General features: G+C 39.9%; 2 protein-coding genes across 4 annotated transcripts in view; one reads left to right on the top strand and one right to left on the bottom strand.

The window, feature by feature from the left end:
* Positions 1 to 14,134, bottom strand: part of LOC134203446 (exportin-7) — a 55,118-nt gene extending 40,984 nt beyond the window's left edge. For 2 of the 3 annotated variants that reach the window (XM_062678338.1, XM_062678326.1), the window contains exons 1-3: positions 13,675 to 14,133; positions 11,833 to 13,616; positions 11,626 to 11,770 (exon numbers count right to left, since the gene is read on the bottom strand). In XM_062678338.1, coding sequence (XP_062534322.1) covers positions 11,626 to 11,770; positions 11,833 to 13,616; positions 13,675 to 13,677 — 1,932 coding nt within the window. In that variant the 5' untranslated portion in view covers positions 13,678 to 14,133. Of the gene's footprint in view, positions 1 to 11,625; positions 11,771 to 11,832; positions 13,617 to 13,674 lie in introns of all 3 variants that reach the window. The other variant, XM_062678333.1, reaches the window with a different exon arrangement.
* LOC134218172 (uncharacterized) lies at positions 3,070 to 6,815 on the top strand. The gene is made up of 4 exons (XM_062697071.1): positions 3,070 to 4,102; positions 4,163 to 4,303; positions 4,579 to 4,643; positions 6,603 to 6,815. Exons 1-4 carry the CDS (start codon positions 3,070 to 3,072, stop codon positions 6,813 to 6,815), a joined length of 1,452 nt encoding a protein of 483 aa, XP_062553055.1.
* Positions 14,135 to 19,829: the final 5,695 nt, after the last annotated feature.

Raw genomic sequence — 19,829 nt, 5'->3', positions numbered from 1 at the left:
CCCAGAACGGTGTCCCTGCAGGATTACCACCGCTTGTCGGAATTTTACTTCCGCAAACGGGTCCAACGTAAAACGAAGGCACGGGTCCTTGCAAAGATCGTAACGTGATCAGTGGGTACAAATAGCGCTAAGAAGCACCGTTGAAATTAAAATAGCTTCGGGTAGTATTAAAAGCTTCCTTCCGCAAAGAGAGAAAGAACCGCACAACACGAAAGCACGATGCGGTCCCAATTCAATTTCCATAATTAACTCAAATTATCGGTGGAACAGTCAGTGAATTATCGCAGCAACAAACTCTCTTCACTCTGACAAACACAAAGCCGGGAGTACGGGCCAGTTTTGTTGTTAGTGAGATTTTGGCCGAACAAATGAAACTATTCTAGGACGGAGGAGGAATGCATATCGGTTATTAACGGCATTATGTGCCCTAAGGAAAAAGTCTCCTTCAGTAGCACAAGCTTGCCTCGGCACACGGTGCAGAGTAAAAGTTCATGCAGAAGATTTGAAAACTACGTTACGTGAAAAAGCTGCCTGCTTCAAATTCTACTCTCTTGCAATCGATGATAATACTGATGTTAAAAACAGGTACAGGTAGTAGTCTTCATAAGAGAAGTTGATGATAATCACTGAGGAATTGGCAGCTTTGATCCCAATGAGTAGAATGACCGGAAAAAAACCTATATGGAGGAGCTTGTACACTCCTTTAAAAACTTAAGTAGCCTTATGTACAACTGATGGAGCCGGCATCGGCAATAAAGGGAAAGAACGCTGGCGTCGCTTCCAAAAAAGGAAAAACAATCACAAAGGCATGGTTATGACGGAAATGGAGGCAGAATACGGAGATTTGCTGTATTATTGCTTTTCGTTGACTAAGCCGTTGTACCAGGCTTAAAAGATGTTATTCTCTTCGAAACAAAATCGCACGATTTGAAAGAGAAAAACCAATGTCAAACTAAGAGATCCCGGATACTCGCCCAGGTTATTATTAAATGTAATTAAATACGACGACGAGCTTAAATCTAAATAGCTGAAAGAAAACAGCTCACAAAAGATATTCTCTCTTCGATCGGAAGCACTTAACAAAAACTTCAAATCCGGTTTGCGAATTTTGATCACTTGAACGAAAACAATATGAGTCGATTGGAAAGTAGGCAACAATTTCATGTTTCTCATTAAATATATAACCAAACGAGCTGATTTGTATGCAATACAACGGTGTTTAGTTTTTTTCTAAAGATTTTGTTGGCCATTCTGGAAAAATGAGAAAAACTTTGATTAATTATAAAAAAAAACAAAATCTATAAAAACATTCTGGCCCGCCAGCAGGTGTTAATTATGAAAATTGGCCCGTGGCTTGAAAAGGTTGGGCAGGCCTGTCTTAAATCCTTACATAAACAACTAATTACAGCGTGGAGATCTTTTCTTTATTTTCTTAAAGCATACATTTGGCATGAAAATTTTATGTTTCACCTCTAATAAAATAAGCTTTACTTTGCCATAGAAGATGATTTCTCAATTAGTAATAATCCCATAGTTCTGGTGCCCTAGAACCAACCTAGAACCAATGACAAAGCTTTGTTTTTGTCGAAGATAATAATGACAGTGAGCGATCAAACTTTGATCAGACAACACGCTTTTGTGCACTCGATAGCTTGTTTTCGGTTTTTCTACGATCAAAATGTCGGGTGGAGTCACGGTGAAAAATACGCTGGTCTTCGTATTCCCTGGAGATGCTGTTCAGCCAACAATAGCAGACATGGCTGGCTTCGTCAAATCTCGCTTAACTTTTCAAAAGGACCTAAGTAACTGTAGCATCCCTATCATCTCGATAGTACTAAATCAAATTATCTATATACTTACCAATACTTATCAATATGCTGTTCTGTATGATTGAAATATATCAAATCGAATAAACTGCTCATTCGAAGTTGAGCCGTGGATTGTGACGGAGACAACTTAGTGTTCAAAGTTATAAGAAAGAAATCTATTCAAATATCTACCAAGTTTAAGAACGTTTTAAGTGGCGACGAGGAAATCGTGAATCCGTGATTGATAATATAGAAGAAGATTGTCGCGAAGTGCGTGAATATATAGTAAAGAACGTCTCAAACGGAAGCGTCGTTTCCAGAGTGAGCATATTGTAAGTTTTATGCAGAGTTGGTTTGGATATTGGTCTTTTTGTTTCACCCTCTTCTGTGTCGGTAAAGCACGAGAGGAAGCTTTCCTCCGGTACTCTCATAGGATCAAGAGAGCCTACCAATCGGCGGAGTCCAGATCATCGTCGGCGTTTGTGCACCGTATACTCAATAGAGCGATTTGAGTAAGAGCATATCTGGCAAATTGAGTAGCGCGGACCATTTGGAAAAGGAACAGTCGAGAGGATCAATAGTGATTGTGAGTTAGGCAGGCTACCGGTACGGTGGAGGCTTCCGAAGCAAATCAAGGAGAGAGAGAGAGATAGTGCTAAAATTTACGAAGGAACAATTGCCCGGCGGCTGGCGGATTATAAAACTTTTTCAATTCAGTTGCCGTTGGAGAAATATCAGGCTGTGAGACGGAGTATTTAGTCAAGCAAAGGGACATCCTATAATACACGTTCAACGTACAACGACATCACCTGTGGTGTGGCTACCTAGCTCTGATTGGTGTGTGGCTATCATTTACAGCGAGTGTTTCCTCAGTTCAACTGGAGTAAGTCTACGTCATCTGGTCTTAGTAAACCGTGAGTAATCTTTTTCAATTGTTATAGTAGTGAGAGTTATTTACTAGCAACATGACTCAAACACCTGGGACGTCTACGCAAATGACGCAAGCTGCTCCAACTATGATTGGTTCAATCGATGTATATCACATAGGGAAGTCGTTCAGCAATTGGGTTGAGCGCTTCGAAATCTTATGTGCATTGCATAGTGTTACTGTTGATACGAAAAGGTCATGGTTCATTTCTTTGAGCGGAGAAGAAGTGTTTGACGAAATCAAACTTTTGTTTCCAAAAAAAGACGTTAACGAGTTGAGTTACGACGATATTATAAACTAAAGGCTCGTTTTGATAAAACGGAGCCGGCGTTAATGAATAGGTACAAGTTCTACAACCGTTCGCAAGGTCATTCAGAAAGTTCGGAGAATTTTGTTTTAGCCGTAAAGCTTCTTGCGGAGAACTGTAACTTTAGAGATTTTAAGGATGAAGCTGTAAGAGACAAGTTGATTCTCGGGTTACGTGATAAAATTTTACAACAAAAACTACTCATGGAAGATGATATAGCATTGGACGCGGTTGAGAAGACTATTATTAGTAGTGAATTGGCAGGTAAAAGAGCTAAGGAAATGAATGAACAAGGTGAAATAGAAGTGTTATCAATAAAACATCGGCTCGGCAGGAAGCGTGAAGAATTCCGTGGCAAACGTTACGAACATGGTGGAAGGTTTCGTTCACGTAGTATTAGTAGTGATCGTAACAATAGCAAAGAGAGAAATGCTTATCAATTGAAGCGTGATGCAAAACAGTGGGGTTCCCACAACAACGCGGTATGCAATTTATGTAAAAGACGCGGCCATATCAGGAAGAATTGTTGGTTTTTGAGCAAGAAGAACACTGTTAAATTCGTAGAACAGGAGAAGGAAGCTCAGCCTGTAGTAGTGGATAAATTTAACAGAATGAACTTGCAAGACTCGAGCGATGAATCGGATATCAATTGCATGAAAATTTCAGGACCAAATACAGATAGTGGAGCATGCCTAGTTGAAGTTCTGGTTAATAACAAGAAACTAACAATGGAAATAGACACAGGTTCCGCTGTGACAGTTATTAGCGAGTTTATCTACAAGAAATTATTCAATTCGATTCCGCTTACTAGTTGTCATAAAAAGCTCGTGGTAGTCAACGGTACTAAATTAGACGTAGTTGGGCAAATAGTAGCAGATATTTTACTAAATGAGCGAAAAATTACGGGCAAACTAATTGTGCTAAAAACACACAGTGAATTTAGGCCGCTGCTGGGAAGAGATTTGATGACAACATTTTACCCAAAATGGAAAAACGCGTTTATTGAACCGATTGATATTAAAAAAATGGATATTGACAAGAAGCATGACGAAGCAATAAGTATGATTAAAAACAAGTATGCGAGTGTTTTTCGTAATGATTTATCTAAAACTATTACAGGATTTGAAGCGGATTTGGTGTTCACTTCAGATCGGCCTATTTTTCGAAAACCTTATCAGGTACCTTATAAAATTAAAGAAAAATTTTTGAAACATTTGGATGATTTGGAGAAGCAAGATATAATTACACCGATCCAAGCGAGTGAGTGGGCGGCACCTGTAATAGCAATACTGAAAAGTACAACGAACTAAGAATGGTAATTGATTGTAAGGTCTCGCTCAACAAAGTACTCTTGCCTAACACTTATCCTCTTCCGCTTGCCCAGGATATTTTTGCTTCTTTAGCAGGTAGCAAAGTATTCTGCTGTTTAGATTTGACAGGAGCTTATACCCAGTTAAATCTGTCCAAACGTTCTAGAAAATACGTTGTTATTAATACGGAAAAGGGCTTGTACACATATAATCGTCTCCCACAAGGCGCATCTTCGAGCGCTGCTGTGTTCCAGCAGGTTATGGACCAAGTCCTCAAAGGACTAGACAATGTTAGCTGTTATTTAGACGACGTGCTAATCGCAGCACAATCCTTTAGTGAATGTTTAGACAAATTAGAACAAGTTCTTTCTAGGCTTGCCGCTGCAAACATTAGTGTAAATTTTAAGAAATGTAAATTTTTCGTTGACTCATTACAGTATCTTGGACATTTAATCTCTAGTGAAGGATTACTACCTGCTCCAGAAAAACTTTCAACAATCAGAGATGCTAAAGTACCACATAACGTAACAGAGCTTAAAGCGTATCTTGGTTTAGTAAATTATTACAATAAGTTTGTACCAAATTTGAGTTCTAAACTAAGTTGTTTGTATGCCTTGTTAAAGAAAAATGCACAGTTCAAATGGACTAATGATTGTGACAATGCGTTTAAAAAAAGTAAAGATAATTTACTACAAGCAAATTTATTAACATTCTATGACCCAAAAAAACCCCTGGTCGTAATAACTGACGCATCTTCCTATGGTCTGGGTGGTGTTCTGGCACAAATTGAAGGAAGTGAAGAGAAACCAGTATGCTTCACGTCTTTCTCACTTAATGACGCACAGAAACGATACCCGATTTTGCATCTAGAAGCATTGGCACTTGTCTGCGTTATTAAGAAATTCCATAAATTTTTATTTGGACAGAAATTCAAAGTATACACAGATCATAAACCTTTGATTGGTATATTTGGAAAAGAAGGGAAGCATTCAATATACGTCACAAGATTGCAACGCTATATAATGGAATTATCCATATATAGTTTTGAAATTGAATATCGTCCTGCAGCTAAAATGTGTAACGCAGATTTTTGCAGTCGTTTCCTTTAAACCAAAAGTGCCAAGCTATTTGGATCATAATGTTATTAATAGCATCAATTTTACTAATGATTTCCCGCTGGATTATGCATTGATTTCAAGGGAAACTAAATCGGATGCTTTTCTATCAAAATTGGTGGATTTTGTTACATTAGGGTGGCCCAACAATGTTCCTGGTATCTTCAAAAACTTCTACGCAAAAAAAGATTGTTTAGAAATTGTTGACGGAGTGCTAATTGTGGAAGAAAAGGTAATTATACCCGAAATATTAAAATCAAGCATTTTAAAGCTTTTACATGCCAATCACAGCGGCATCGTAAAAATGAAAAAATTGGCGAGACGTGTTGTGTACTGGCAGGGATTAAACATAGATATAGAAAAATATGTTAAACTATGTGACACTTGTGCAAAGATGGAAGTGGTACCTAAACCAAAAATATCAGGAGCTTGGTTACCGACTACGCGTCCATTCAGTCGTGTACACGCTGATTTTTTTTATTTTGAGGGTAAAACTTTCATTTTAATAGTAGATAGCCATTCTAAATGGTTGGAAGTCGAATGGATGCGTTATGGAACTACTGCAAAACTTGTTAATAAGAAGTTTGCATCGCTATTTGCAAGATTTGGACTTCCGGATATTGTGGTCACGGATGGAGGACCGCCGTTCAATTCCCAGGAATTTATGGACTTTCTTAGGCGCCAAGGAATCATTGTACTTAAAAGCCCTCCGTACAATCCGGCCAGCAATGGCCAAGCAGAAAGAATGGTACGGGTAGTTAAGAATGTGCTTAAAAAGTTTTTAATTGACGAAAAAACTAAATATTTAGACATTGAAGACAAATTGAACCTGTTCCTCATAAACTATAGAAACAGTTGTTTTGGCGAAGAAGGTATTTTTCCTTCCGAGAAAGTTCTTGGTTTTAAACCCAAAATGCTATTTGATTTATTAAATCCTAAACAAACATATAAACATTTTATTGATAAAACCTCCCATATAAACAATAATAAATCTAACCATGAATATAGTCCTCCAAACGAACTTGATAAGTTAAAAGCAGGGGATAAGCTGTTATATAAAAACTTTAACAAAAATGTAATACCTAAATGGTTAGATGCGAAGTTCGTTAAAGAGTTTCTATCAATGTTTTCCAGAATGCTTTAGGATCACATGTGCTAACGGCTCATAGACACCAGCTGAAGTGTTTGGAACAACCGAAACGAATAACAACACTGATGGCTATACCGTCGCAGCCAAGACGACGTGGTTCTGTGGATACTGAAGATGATTTCTTCGGATTTCCGGATGAAGGCAGTAACTGGACGATCGGTCCAAAAATAAAGGGCGTTGAGAGTGTTTCCGACTAGGGTGCCGGTCGATGAAAGTTTCGAACGTTCTGAATCTGTTCGCTGTTCTAGAAAAAGAAAAAAATATTAATGGGAGTCCGATAGTGACTCGGTCAAAGATGAGAAGATGTACTGAAGAATAAATTTATTTGCAATTCTGAGCATAGATAATGTTGACAAACGATTTTTTAACATTTAAGTGCTAAACTATAGGATTTAAGTGATCGATAAATAATGCCATAAGAATTTTAGAATAAAGCATTAATTCCTGTAAGAATTATCTTGATGGGGAAGAATTGTAGCATCCCTATCATCTCGATAGTACTAAATCAAATTATCTATATACTTACCAATACTTATCAATATGCTGTTCTGTATGATTGAAATATATCAAATCGAATAAACTGCTCATTCGAAGTTGAGCCGTGGATTGTGACGGAGACAACTTAGTGTTCAAAGTTATAAGAAAGAAATCTATTCAAATATCTACCAAGTTTAAGAACGTTTTAGTAACATTTTTTTCATCATTTAATTTGAGTACTGCAATCAAAAGCTTTCATGTTGTTCTGTTGATTGCGCTATTCAAATTAATTCATGAAATAAATGTTACTTAGGTCCTTTTGAAAAGTTAAGCGAGAAATCTATCAACGGCGACCTGTCGTCGATGGAAGCGGCGTATAAGCCATTTTATGAGACAGATTCGAACAGCTGATCGAAATTTTGAGTGGACGGCTCGGTCTTTGTTTTGGTAAATTTGCATGTAAACCATCATCATTTCGTCATCATCATCATCATTTCATTTCATTTTCGCAAATGTTCCTTGTAAAATGTAAATATTAGTATTTGGTCTCCTGTCATTTGAGCTTTCTATAAAATGGCTTATAAGATTTCTGATGCGAAGTCAATTTTCATACGCTTTAGGCTCTGTCTCATTTCCCGAATTAAATTTAATTTTACTTAAAACTGACAGTTCAAAAATTTTAAAATCACCCGGCCATAAGAATGGCTGCGTGCTACCCAGCAATTCCAATAAGACATCGATCGAGAATGATTCGATATCTGTCAAAAGTAATCCTGCTCATCCAGCAGGGTTATTCGATAATTATTGAACTGTCACTTTTAAGATTAATTTGAGTTTAATTATCCAATTGAGACAGACCCTTAGAAGTGAAGAGGCTATGAATTTCGGTATTGCCAACCACGAACAACTGCTTTCTTTCCAATACGTTAATTTGAAGAAAATGATGTTCCGTATGCCCGTGGCGGATAACACTCGATATGTGCGCATATTCGACCTTCCACCAGAAATAACGGACGCTGACCTGCGCTATCGAAATTTGGGAAGATAAAACGTACCGTACGGGAGCGATTTCCGCCAGAATCTCATCATCTCATGAATTTCAAAATTCATTTCATCATCAAATGCAAACCGGAGTACGCGGTATCTATATGGACATAGAAGAGGAAATTCCAGATATCCTATACATTCGAAATCGGAAAGGTAGGGTATTCTACGATGGAATCAAGCTAAAATGTTTCTCTTGCAAGTCGGACAAACATTTGAAAAGCTGTTGTCCCATTGCTCGGAAAAAACAAAACGAAACAAAAATGCAACAATCAACGATTGAACTCGAAATCGAAACACTTGATGAAGTGGCAGAGGAAGGCGCCGTTACTGTAACAGTGGACGTACCAGCTTTGGTAAGCAGTGGTGAAAATGAAAAAAATAGACAAAAAAAGAAGAAGGCGGATGCGAAACGACAACGGTCGCTTGATTCTGATCGGGATTCGGACGCTGTGATCAACAACGTACAAAAGAGACGGAACAATCAAAACGATCAAAACTCAGTTTCAAGCGAAAGTGACGGTAGCCTGATTACAGTACCAGAAAATTCTCCAGGGAAGAATAAATACAGAGTAGCAACTTATCACTGGCTCGATGATGAAGATGAACGGAAGGCACTGATTGAGGAAGACAAACACAGAATAGCAGCGGCAATCGGTAGGCCGATAGAACAATTGCAATTTTATCATGATTAGTTTCATATTACATTGTAATAAATTAGGTTATCAAATTTCATGTAATTTCAATATTGTTAACCAAACAATAATGCTTTTGGCTCCGCAAAGTGTTTCCTTGGTTGTATGTCAATGCCCAGAATACCAATCCCCAGAATCAGTTCCCCAGAATGGTATTTCCCAGAATTCCATTTCCCAGAACGACCAATTCTCCAGAATGATATTCCCCAGAATGCACCATTTCCCCGAAAAGAAATCCCCAGAGTGACCCATCCCCCAGAAAAAAAAACCCGAATGACCCATTCCCCAGAAACCAAAAACCCAGAAAGACCCGTTTCCCAGAAAAAGGTATCAGTCTAAGAAACTATGTTTTTCGCTGTCATTTCTATAAATTAAAAATACTAGATACTATATTTCTATGCAAAAATACTTATATTGAAGTACGCATTTGCCCGAAATAAGGCAAAACGACATATGCTGCCTTATTTTAAAGCACGCATTTGCCCGGAATGGAGCCCATTTGATATGTTTGTTAGGGCTCACATATAATACGAAGGCGCATATAATCCATTATACTCGTTGTTCATATTGGGGGAAGCCCATATGGTATAATGCCATTTGGCATAATGCCGTTTGGCATAAAGCCGTTTGACATAATGACCATTTGGCATAATCGTTGAAAAGAGTATGAAATGCAATGGGTCGTAAGAATATATGATTTTCATTTTTAGAAGTATGTATTTACCTGGAATAAGACAAAAGAGTAGATGACTCCTTCTTTAAAAGTATGCGTTTGCCCGGAAAAAGGCAAACGAGTAGATAACTACTTCTTCAAAAGTATGCATTTGCCCCGAAAAGGTAAAAGAGTAAATCACTCATTTTTTTTAAGTACGCATTTGCCCGGGATAATGCAAAAGAGTAGATGACTCATTCTTTAAAAGCACGCATTTGCCCGGGATAATGCAAAAGAGCAGATGACTTCTTCTTTAAAAGTATGCGTTTGCCCGGAAAAAGGCAAACGAGTAGATAACTACTTCTTCAAAAGTATGCATTTGCCCGGAAAAGGTAAAAGAGTAAATCACTCATTTTTTTTAAGTACGCATTTGCCCGGGATGAAGCAAAAGAGTAGATGACTCCTTCTTTAAAAGTATGCATTTGCCCGGAATAAGGCAAAAGAGTAGATGACTCCTTCTTTAAGGGTACGCATTTGCCCGGGATGAAGCAATTACGAAGTATTTCTAGACCAACATTTGAAAAGGGCGTAACAGCCAAAATTTATTCCTTCTGATTCTTCTTCCACATATATAGATATATATGTAGACGAAGAATAAGAAGAAATAAATTTTGGCTGTTACGCCCTTTTCAAATGTTGGTCTAGATTTAGTCTAAGCTACGAAATGGTGCATTCTGGGGTATGGTATTCTGGGGATTAGGACATTCTGGGGAATGTCTTTCGGGGGATGGAGGCATTCTGGGAAATGTCTTTCGGGGGATAGGGGCATTCTGGGGAATGTATTTCTGGGGATTATGGTATTCTGGGGAATGGTTTTCTGGGGAGTAGTGCATTCAGGGGAATTAATTTCTGGGGAATCACTTTCTGGGCAATGGGTTTCTGGGGTATGACATACAATCGTTTCCTTTACACGACTGAGCCTATCAAATAAACAAATTAAAAAAAAAAAAAAGAAAAAAAAACCAGATTAATCCACCTAGCGGTGATGGTGCCTTTTTCGTTTTTTTTTTCGAGTGAGTAATTTCTACGCACTTTTGGTATGAAAAAAAATATTTTGGGCATATCTACCGAGCCCATAGTCCGATCTGGCCAATTTTCAATAGGAAACAATGGGACAGGATTCTACGTCGAATGCAACTTGTTGCGAGCAATGGCTAAGGTTAAGGCTAAGTGCCTGAAAAGTGGGCTAGACTTTTTGCGCACATACACACACATACACACACACACACAGACATCACCTCGATTCGTCGAGCTGAGTCGATCGGTATATAACACTATGGGTCTCCGAGCCTCCTATAAAAAGTTTGTTTTTGGAGCGAACATATAGCCTTTACGTATACTTTGTATACGAGAAAGGCAAAAAGATAATGACAAAGATCCGGGGGGAAATGTCAGCAACTAAAAAGAAGACAATTTTGTTGCAAACTTCTCATTCCGTTATTTTGCTGCTTTTATGTCAATAGTCGAGAATCTAACTCTGATTATAAAAATAACATCGTATTCTCGGAAATATCAGAGCATGAAAGGTAAATGATTCTTTCCAAGCCTCTTGAAAGGATGCTTCCGAGCATCTTGAAAGGTGGCTTCCAAGCTTCTTAAGCTTCTTAAGAGAAGGCTTCTGAGCACCTTGAAATGACACTTTTGAAAAGAGGCTTGCGAGCTTCTTTAAAGGTTTCGATCAGGTAGGAAGATTCAGGGAAGATTACATTGAAGATTTTTAAAATTTGTTTATTCGATGTTTTTTCGTGTTTTGATCTTTTGTCCTATCAACCCTTCATACACTGTACTGCTTCAGGTAGACAGGATTCAAATGTTTTTGATTTACTGATCGCCATGCATGTTATGTACAATGTATTGTTTTGGAATAAGAAATTAAAAATTTTTATCTACAATTATTGGAATTGTTATTGTAATGCATTCGCCATTACGTATTTTTGTTCGAGGTACCTACCCCCCTTTTTTCAAGGTATTCCTGGGGCCAGCGAATGTACCCCAAGTTGAGAATGAAAAGTTCAACCAACCAATAATAAATAGTCGCAAAAGAACGATCTTTCCCTCTATAGCTAGTAGGCAACTTACCGTATGATTGTTTAGCATAAATTGAATCTCGTCCAGTTTAATCAACCGTCGAATTGAGCTGAATGTCAGCGTCAAATCGTTCAGCAGTGTTAAAGTTTTCCGAATAATTTGCTCCGAATGGCCAAAGTATTTCAAATTGGTAATTCTGTAAACGAAAGAAAATATCAATGCTTTTGAATTTACTCCCACCTACTTCATCGCACTTACATCTTCCTACTAATGACCGTCAGCAGTGTGGTTTCATCGTTCACGCCCAACACTTCGCTCAGCCGCTTGAACATTTTAAGCTTCTGCAGGTGCTCGTTGATGTACACCTTGCGAACCTGCTCCAGAAAGCACATGATGGCGAATTCCAGCTTCTCGCAGCCGCACTGTGGCAAACGCGAATCTGTGATCGTCATCAGCTGCAGTACCCGGATGATCATGTCACCATCCAACAGGTCGTGATCGTCGTGCGTGTAGGATATGCGGCCACTGATGGCGGCCCCGATGATGTACACCAGCCAAGTCAGTTGTCCCTCGCAAATTTGTACATCCAGGTGATTGGCGGTAGCTGGGGTGGAAAGGATCTCCTGATAGCGACCGGCCGTTTGGTCGAATAGTTGAATAAGGAGGGCGCAGGTCTTTTCGTACTCACACCGACCGATTGTGGAAAATTGTTCCAACTGTTGCTGAACCATGCCGGTGTCGTCCAGCGGATCTTCTAGGCCTTCGTGTAGGATCACCGGAATCGATTCCAGCTTCGAAGTGACATAGGCTTTGGTGACCTCCGGGGTGTAAGTGTCCAGGTAATGAGGTTCGGAAGATTTCACGTACGGTAAGGAAGCAATAAGACGCTGCCAAAGCGATAGAAGGTAGTGAATGCTGTTGGGTGCAAATTGCCACATTTGCAGTGACTGAACGGTGAACTTGGCAATAAGCTGGATTGCTTCCGCGTAGTTCTCGACAGTGACAAGCTCGCCAAGCTGAAAATTGGATTTCAAACGAGCCAACAATCGACAGAACTCGTGATAATTTTCCGGATCGCTGAGACCGTGCGAGCTCTTCAAAATGTCTGTGGCACCTTTGACCAGCTTGGCAAGGAATTTGATGCGTTCCATGTTGTTGAATATGGACCTTCGGATGGAGGTTATTTGAACCAGGCAGGAAAGAGCTAAGCAGGATAACCGAGCTGGGAGAACATGGTAAAGGTCGAAAAATAGTTTTACAGAATCGGACTCCAGAAAGGCCGGACGCCAATTGGTGGGGATGTGAACCGTGGACATGTCGTCGGCTGATTCGTCAGCAGAAGTTCCTACAAAATCGAAACTGAGGCAGTTTCTGGACAGACTGAGCAAATGCGTGAACAAGCCATGCTGTGCTTCGTCAAGATAATTGGGCTTCTGACAGCAATTATCCTTGGCTTGACTGAGCAATGTACAGGAAAGGATGAATATGTCGTACAGCTGGGAGTCCCTGTAGAGGCACGCAATCTTTCGATGTTTGCTGAAGGTGAGATTGCAAGCAGTCTCAGCCAACTGATTCATTTCCACCGTCAGCTGGGACAATATTTGCACTCCTATCATACAGTGCTCCACAGATCCCCCCAGGAATTCCTTCACATCTGGCACAATGTTCCTAAAAACGAATTCATTCTCATAGAGATCCACCCAGCACAGCTTCGTGATCTTCACCAGCAGCGCAATAAGAGCCTGGATAACAAACGACTGCAGATTTGGATGAGTAGCTAAATAATTCAAGATGTAGTTTCGTATGTCGACGCGTTGTTGCAGGCTTAGCGCTTGAATGTTCTTCGAAACCAACTTGGTCAGAGTGGTTGCAGCTAGCAGTTGCGAATAGGCAGAATTGCTTCGGTCCAACAACTGCTGACACTTCGGGAGTGCATCCGGATCTTCTTGAAACAGGTACAATGCCTTTTCGGCTTCAGCTCGCGCCTGTGCATCCTGTGATTCGTAGAATTGCTTGCAAAGCAACTCTAACTGTTGGACATCCTGTAAGTGAAACGCAATTACAGACGACTTCCAAGAACTTTATCAGAAAAAAACTCACCATCACTTCAATTGTTCGAAACACGAAACCCAATTCCCGGCCGAATCCTTCACCTCGGACACTATGCCCAATTACCGAACGTCGCACACACTAGAACCGGGCCGCCGGAAAACCTTCAATCTAACCGACCGCGCCGGTATTTCCCTCACAGCATAATACACAAAAACACGAATCGACACGGCGGATATCGTCTTCTTGGTTGCAGCCACCGAAGAAACGCGTCGTAAACGGAACCAGCGAAATTAACCCGTGACCAAACCGCAGATCTACGTAATTCAATGATGACCGGCAAAATACGCTACCGCTGTTCAGTTTAACACAATTTTCTTTAGTTTTTAGTGGCAAAATTGGAGATTTTTCTTGTTTTTAAACACAATCGCACATACCAAATTTCATTCTTCTTTTCTTCCCTTCAGATTTTGCTGCTGTTTTCACTCTCATCGCTGAGCAGCGGCGGCGCTGGAGGAACCTGTCAAATTTTGCTTGTTCATATTACGCCCCCCATTGCCGGTGCGTTCCCAGAACGGTGTAAATGGCGAACGTGTACGGTGTAATGGTGGGTGGAGATAATGGGTAAATTCCACATTGCGCTTTTTGCACCCAAAGTAGCAATTTGTGAGATGTTAGACAGTTGTTAGGGCAAGTTAGGGTATGTTAGGTAATGCTGTGGTTCAAAAACATAGCAGAAAAATATCTATAGATTATTAAATATGTTAAAACGGAGCTTTCAAAGTGTTTCAGAATGAAGGATCTGAATGAGGTAAATAATTTCCTCGGATTGGATATTCATTATGACGCAGATGCTGGAAAAATGACCCTATCTCAAAAGTCGTATACACTGTGAATCGACAATACAGTGAAAACAGACAATAGAGTGAAAAGGACTCATTATTCACAGATATATGGAACTGTCAAAATAATGGGTACTTTTATTTTTTTGATAATGGGTATTTTTCCTCCATTTCAAAGTTTAATGTTACTACCCATTAATGGGTGAAAATAAACTTGATCACATTGTTGACAGAACAAAACATAATGGCAGCGGAGAGAATTCCGAGAGATTTAATTGTGAGTATTATTTTCGTTTTAATTAAACTTTTATAATAAAATTAACTACAAACTGTCTGCTAACAGCTCATGGAAACATTGAAAAATTTTCCGCCACCGGAAAACAAAGACGGAGCAGATCGCCATTAATTCAGAATGCCGCCGTATAAGTGAGATCGACGCTTGAAACTACGCTGGCCGAGATTTTCCGGAAAGAATGGAACTCAGCATGTTCTCGAAGGAACCGGTCTGTTCGTGTGTATTCGTAGTTCCCCCAGAGCTCTGCAGAGTACAAACGGTGGAAAACGGTGGCGTATTTCGTTTATTTTTATAGCGTACATACCCTGGAATATATAATATATTATGTTTTCATTTGAATAAAAACTTTACGAATAACATGCTTACCGCTTAATTATTGAAATATGCATTTTATTATGTCAGCGAATGTTTTTTTTTTCTGAATAATAAAGAGTGATTTTTACACATTTTCCTGCAAGGCTTTTTGCAAATAATGCGTAAAAATTACTCGCTGGTTTGACGTATGAGTGGTTTACTCATTAATGAGTAAACGCTGTTTACTCTTTTAATGAGTTGAACTATTTAACTTCATAATGGGTACTATTTTACCCATTAAAGAGTACTTTGCTGGCACAGTGTATTGGTAAAGTGTTGCGAAGGTTTAGTATGTATGACTGTAAGTGCCCGAACACAATGTGAACGGCAATGCGGCAAAACGGTAACGGCAAATTTCCAACACATGGAACTATATGGTGCAGCTCACAATGACGGCGCTGCGGCAAAAGTGACATTGTACTAAATCTCAGAAAATTGGAAACTTGCGAAACAGCAAAGCGGTAAACGTCAAACGTCCAAATCAAGATCAACGAATGAAAATGCCTGAGGTACTTTTAGAGATAATTTGTAAACAAATATATTTTTGTAAAGAAATATGCTCATGAATGTATATATTTTCTGAGAAACAGCAAGTCATGATGCCCTTCGTTTATTATACTAATAAGAGTGAAAATAATGAAAATAATGTTACAAAAATAAACTGTTTGTGGCTATTTTGAACTGTCAGTATCGCCTTTCAACCGTTCACATTGTGGGTTGGTCTGCGGCAAAGCGGCAACGGCAGAACGGCAACGGCAGTTTTAGAACAATTCCGCTCTGCCGCAGTTCCGTTCTGCCGGATTGCCGTTCACATTGTGTTCGGGCACTAACCCTGTTGCCATTCCGATGGATCCAAATGTAAAGTGGAGAAAGGCATCTAATCTAACGAAAGCACCCTTTAAGGAATTGCTCAGATGTCTCCAATACCTGGCCTTAATTTCCAGGCCAGATATAACGATTTCAGTTGGTATTCTTAGTCAATTTCAGAGCGAACCTGGAGAAGAACATTGGGCGGGACTGAAACGAATTCTCCGATATACCTTAAAGGAACGAAGAAGATGCAGATCGTATACGAAAGGTCAATCGAATCAACGCCATTGATGGGGTACGCGGATGCGGATTTTGCTAACGATGAAGATGAACGGAAGTCAAATTCAGGATGCTTGTTCATGGTACATGGAAACGTTGTGTCCTGGAGCAGCAAACGTCAACAGATCGTGACTCTCTCATCGACAGAAGCGGAACTTGTTTCCCTTTGCAATGTGTCAAAAGAAGGGATATGCTTGTCTCATTTATTGAGTGAGATTGGACTTTCATCAACTCCATTCACTATATTTGAAGATATACTCCAGTTGAAAACCGAAATAGGGTGCTGAAAATTCAACTTCGCTATCCCCCAATTCCGTTTTTCAACTGGATTGAGAATAACATACCCTGCATCAAGCCGAAACATGGCAACGTAGCAAAATTGAGCTGAAGCCGAGTGCAAACAGGTGCAAACCAATGTATTATAAACAATCACTAATGTAAATAATAAATAACTTGTTCCACGATAGCTAATATGCAAATCATGACCAATAATTGTAACCTAATGTAGTACCGAATTCTGGTGAATAAATGTTCTAAGAATTCTTAAGTACGCGGGTCAGGGTGGAGCCGTCCATCTTCACTTCAACCGGTACCTCCTCAGACCCTCCAAGGTTTTCTCCATCGCCTTCCCCCGGCGATCTTTGGGGAGAACTCTCAAGGCCACTGCGTCTGGCGAAAGGATTCTCCTTACCGCCAGTCGCCACTCCTGCTTAGCTCGTTGTTTTAGTTTGTTTCGCTGATTTTATTACTATTGGGTCCCCCTTGCAGCTGCTGTCGAATCCTGCTGGGGTAGTCGCCTTCGCGATCCCATGGTTATCTATAAATACATACCTTGCGGCATGCAGGGAGGCCATGCGAGGGTTAACACTTTCGTGTTCAGAGCCAGATCAGCGCTATAGTCAGGAAAGAGCATCTAGCCCATTCGCCATTTCAGGTCGGTGCCACCCGGCCTTACTAAAAGAATAAAATAACCAGATTACCAGCCCTCGCTTTCACTATATTCCAATATCCAGAGACAAGGTCCAATAACAACCAGTATACCATAATCAGGATCTTACTGGGATCAACCCTGATGTGCCAATGGCACTCCCTGGGCTTGTGCTTTTGAAGCGGCACATAGTCGCTTTGATTGATTCTGGCCTTGATTTTTGGTATGATGATTGTGCTCTTAATTCAAATTATTTTGGTCAAATAATGCACCCAATAGAAAGAATAGATTGCAATCTATCTGGTAGTAACGTCAGTTGAACGAAATATGCAGAATAGAGCCAGTAAGAGTCGTTTCAAATTTCTAGGTCAAATACAGTTACGCCTATTTGAAAAAAGTTCCTAGATATAGTCTGCTTATGAACACTTCTAGATTGCTTTGAGGCTTTCTTTGTTCATGCTCTCTTTCGCTGATAGAAAGGCTACTAATTGATTTTTTGCTACTTTTTCACTTCAGCAGGCTAGTCAAAGCTATATCTTATTTGAATATCTACCAAGAAATCTAAAATTAACTTTAGTATAAGGTTGTAATAATCAAAAGAGAAAAGAGGCGAAGAGAGACTCTATTTTGCACATACGACCTATTTTCAAAGCACTCTACACTGAAAGAAACGGCATAGGGTAAAATGCCCAATAGTGGACCCCCTAGTAGCGAAATTTTGCTCTTCCTGGCATAGGGAGTGGAAATTTTCAAAATATTAATTTTGCGTGTTATCTAATATCAAGCTCTGCATCTCCTCTTCACGATACATACATAAAACACTCAAATACACGACGTTATTCATCGAAATTGTCTTTGTGAAGTCGGACTAAAAATGCCCTATAGTAGACCCCCTGGGGGTCCATAATAGGAAATTGCTTCCCTATAGCCGACACTTCATTTGATTTTCATGTTTCGTTTCGGGACGTTCTTCTTCCCTATTATGGACCCCCTAAAATATTCCTATAATGGACACTCTTTTGTTTAATTTTTATAGAATTGTAAATAATCAACTAATTTTACTTTCCATAGCATTTTCAATGCATGTAATCAAATCATAGGACTGTAAGGTAGGTTCTCCCGATGGAATTTCATAGCAAAATGTTTCCATTGTGCTGTAATAATGAAAAAATGTCTGGAGGGTCCACTATTGGTTGGGGGTCCACTATTGGGCACTTTACCCTAAAGGCTGCCTTACACCTCGGGAAAATTTTCCGCCGGAATTTGGTCCCCGTGTATTTTAAAGGGGGCCGGGATTTTGATTTTCCGTGCCCAAATCCCGAAAACATCGCATATGTAAAAATGCATGGGGAAAAAATCCGCGGATCAAATTCCCGAGGTGTGAGGCTACCTTAATCAGATCGATTTTGTTTTGTTTTGCAAATCTGATTAAATTGTTGAAAAATTAAATTCAATTAATTATCTTAAAGATAAATCGTCTTGCTCAAACCTTTGTACACTGAGATCAAATCGCCATTACATTTTATGTGCGGTTAACATATAGAAAAGGATCGACGGAATGCAATTCAATTCTATCCCAGCAAGGAAGGTTACTCTAACTTGAGCCTAATGTGCATCTATCCTGTTAGATAGTTACACTAACATTCTCACTAACAGTTAGGGTAAAGTGAGGCTAAAGTTACGCTAGAATGACACACTTTTGTTAGGTATGTTCATGTTTGGTGCATAATTTCATCTAACCTGTTATTCTCACGTTAGGGAAACGTTAGATATGTTTCGCTTTGGGCGGTTAGGTAGCGGTTAGGTTCGTTCCAAAAGGGATTTTCATGCTGGTTTATTTACATCCAGCTGTCATTCAAGGCAGAATTATGTAAAGTATATACATATTTACTAGCGAAAGTATATAATTACATAACTGCCTCAAATGACAGTTAGATGTAAATACTTTATTAATAAAGATAGATCGTAGGAAATTATTTATTGTACCAAATAAGTAATACGGAACGCCTGCATCTTTCGGAATTTTCGCCAGAACAGCCGTGCCGAAGCCAAGATCCGTTCCGGGTGCAGCTTGCGGGCAGTAAGCAGGCTCTCCACGGATTGCCGCTGGGAAGTAGTGAGCAGCACATCTTGGATCATCGGTTGCTGCGCTTAGCACATTTCAAACATGCTCCGTAGTCCACGACCGGCAAGCAGATGGATCCACAACATTCTGGACTTTTCGAATGCGTCAACAACTAAAGGAAAAAAAGCAAAACAAATGATTATTCCACAGTTTCTAATTTGTTAGCAAGTTCCGTCCCACCTGGCTTATCCAGCTTGTGCTTTGTATTCTCGGCCGGGTTAATGTCGATCTGACGATGGTTGTGGGGCAGTTCTGTGCTCGGTTTAGGTGCCAGGCTCTGATGGCCGATGAGGGCTGCCATTGCTGATCCTGGTACACCATCCGACCAGCTTGAGTCAGTTCCAACAGCTGTCGCATACGCTGGACACTTGATTAACGAATTGACGACGATATGTAGCGAGGACATAGACGTGCCGGCAGTGAAGACATGCGGCATCGGCATAATCTGGTCCAGTGAGCAACCGGCTGCTGTAGATTTCGGTTTTCTTCAGTACGTCATGAATATTATCGGCGGAACAAGAGAACCAATGGTCCGCTGTTGATTTGGGATGCCAAGATGCTCGCTTTTGTTCG

The sequence above is a fragment of the Armigeres subalbatus genome, chromosome 1 (assembly GCF_024139115.2).
Source record: "Armigeres subalbatus isolate Guangzhou_Male chromosome 1, GZ_Asu_2, whole genome shotgun sequence".
Lineage (NCBI taxonomy): Eukaryota > Metazoa > Arthropoda > Insecta > Diptera > Culicidae > Armigeres > Armigeres subalbatus.
Note: the sequence above shows the minus strand (reverse complement) of the source record. Positions and strands in the feature narration are given on the sequence as shown.

Coding starts and splice junctions, on each gene's coding strand:
- LOC134218172 (XM_062697071.1), top strand. CDS start 3,070: ATGAATAGGTACAAGTTCTACAACCGTTCGCAAGGTCATTCAGAAAGT. Junction 4,103..4,162: donor GAAGCATGACGAAGCAATAA/GTATGATTAAAA, acceptor AAACTATTACAG/GATTTGAAGCGGATTTGGTG. Junction 4,304..4,578: donor AATTACACCGATCCAAGCGA/GTGAGTGGGCGG, acceptor GTCTCCCACAAG/GCGCATCTTCGAGCGCTGCT.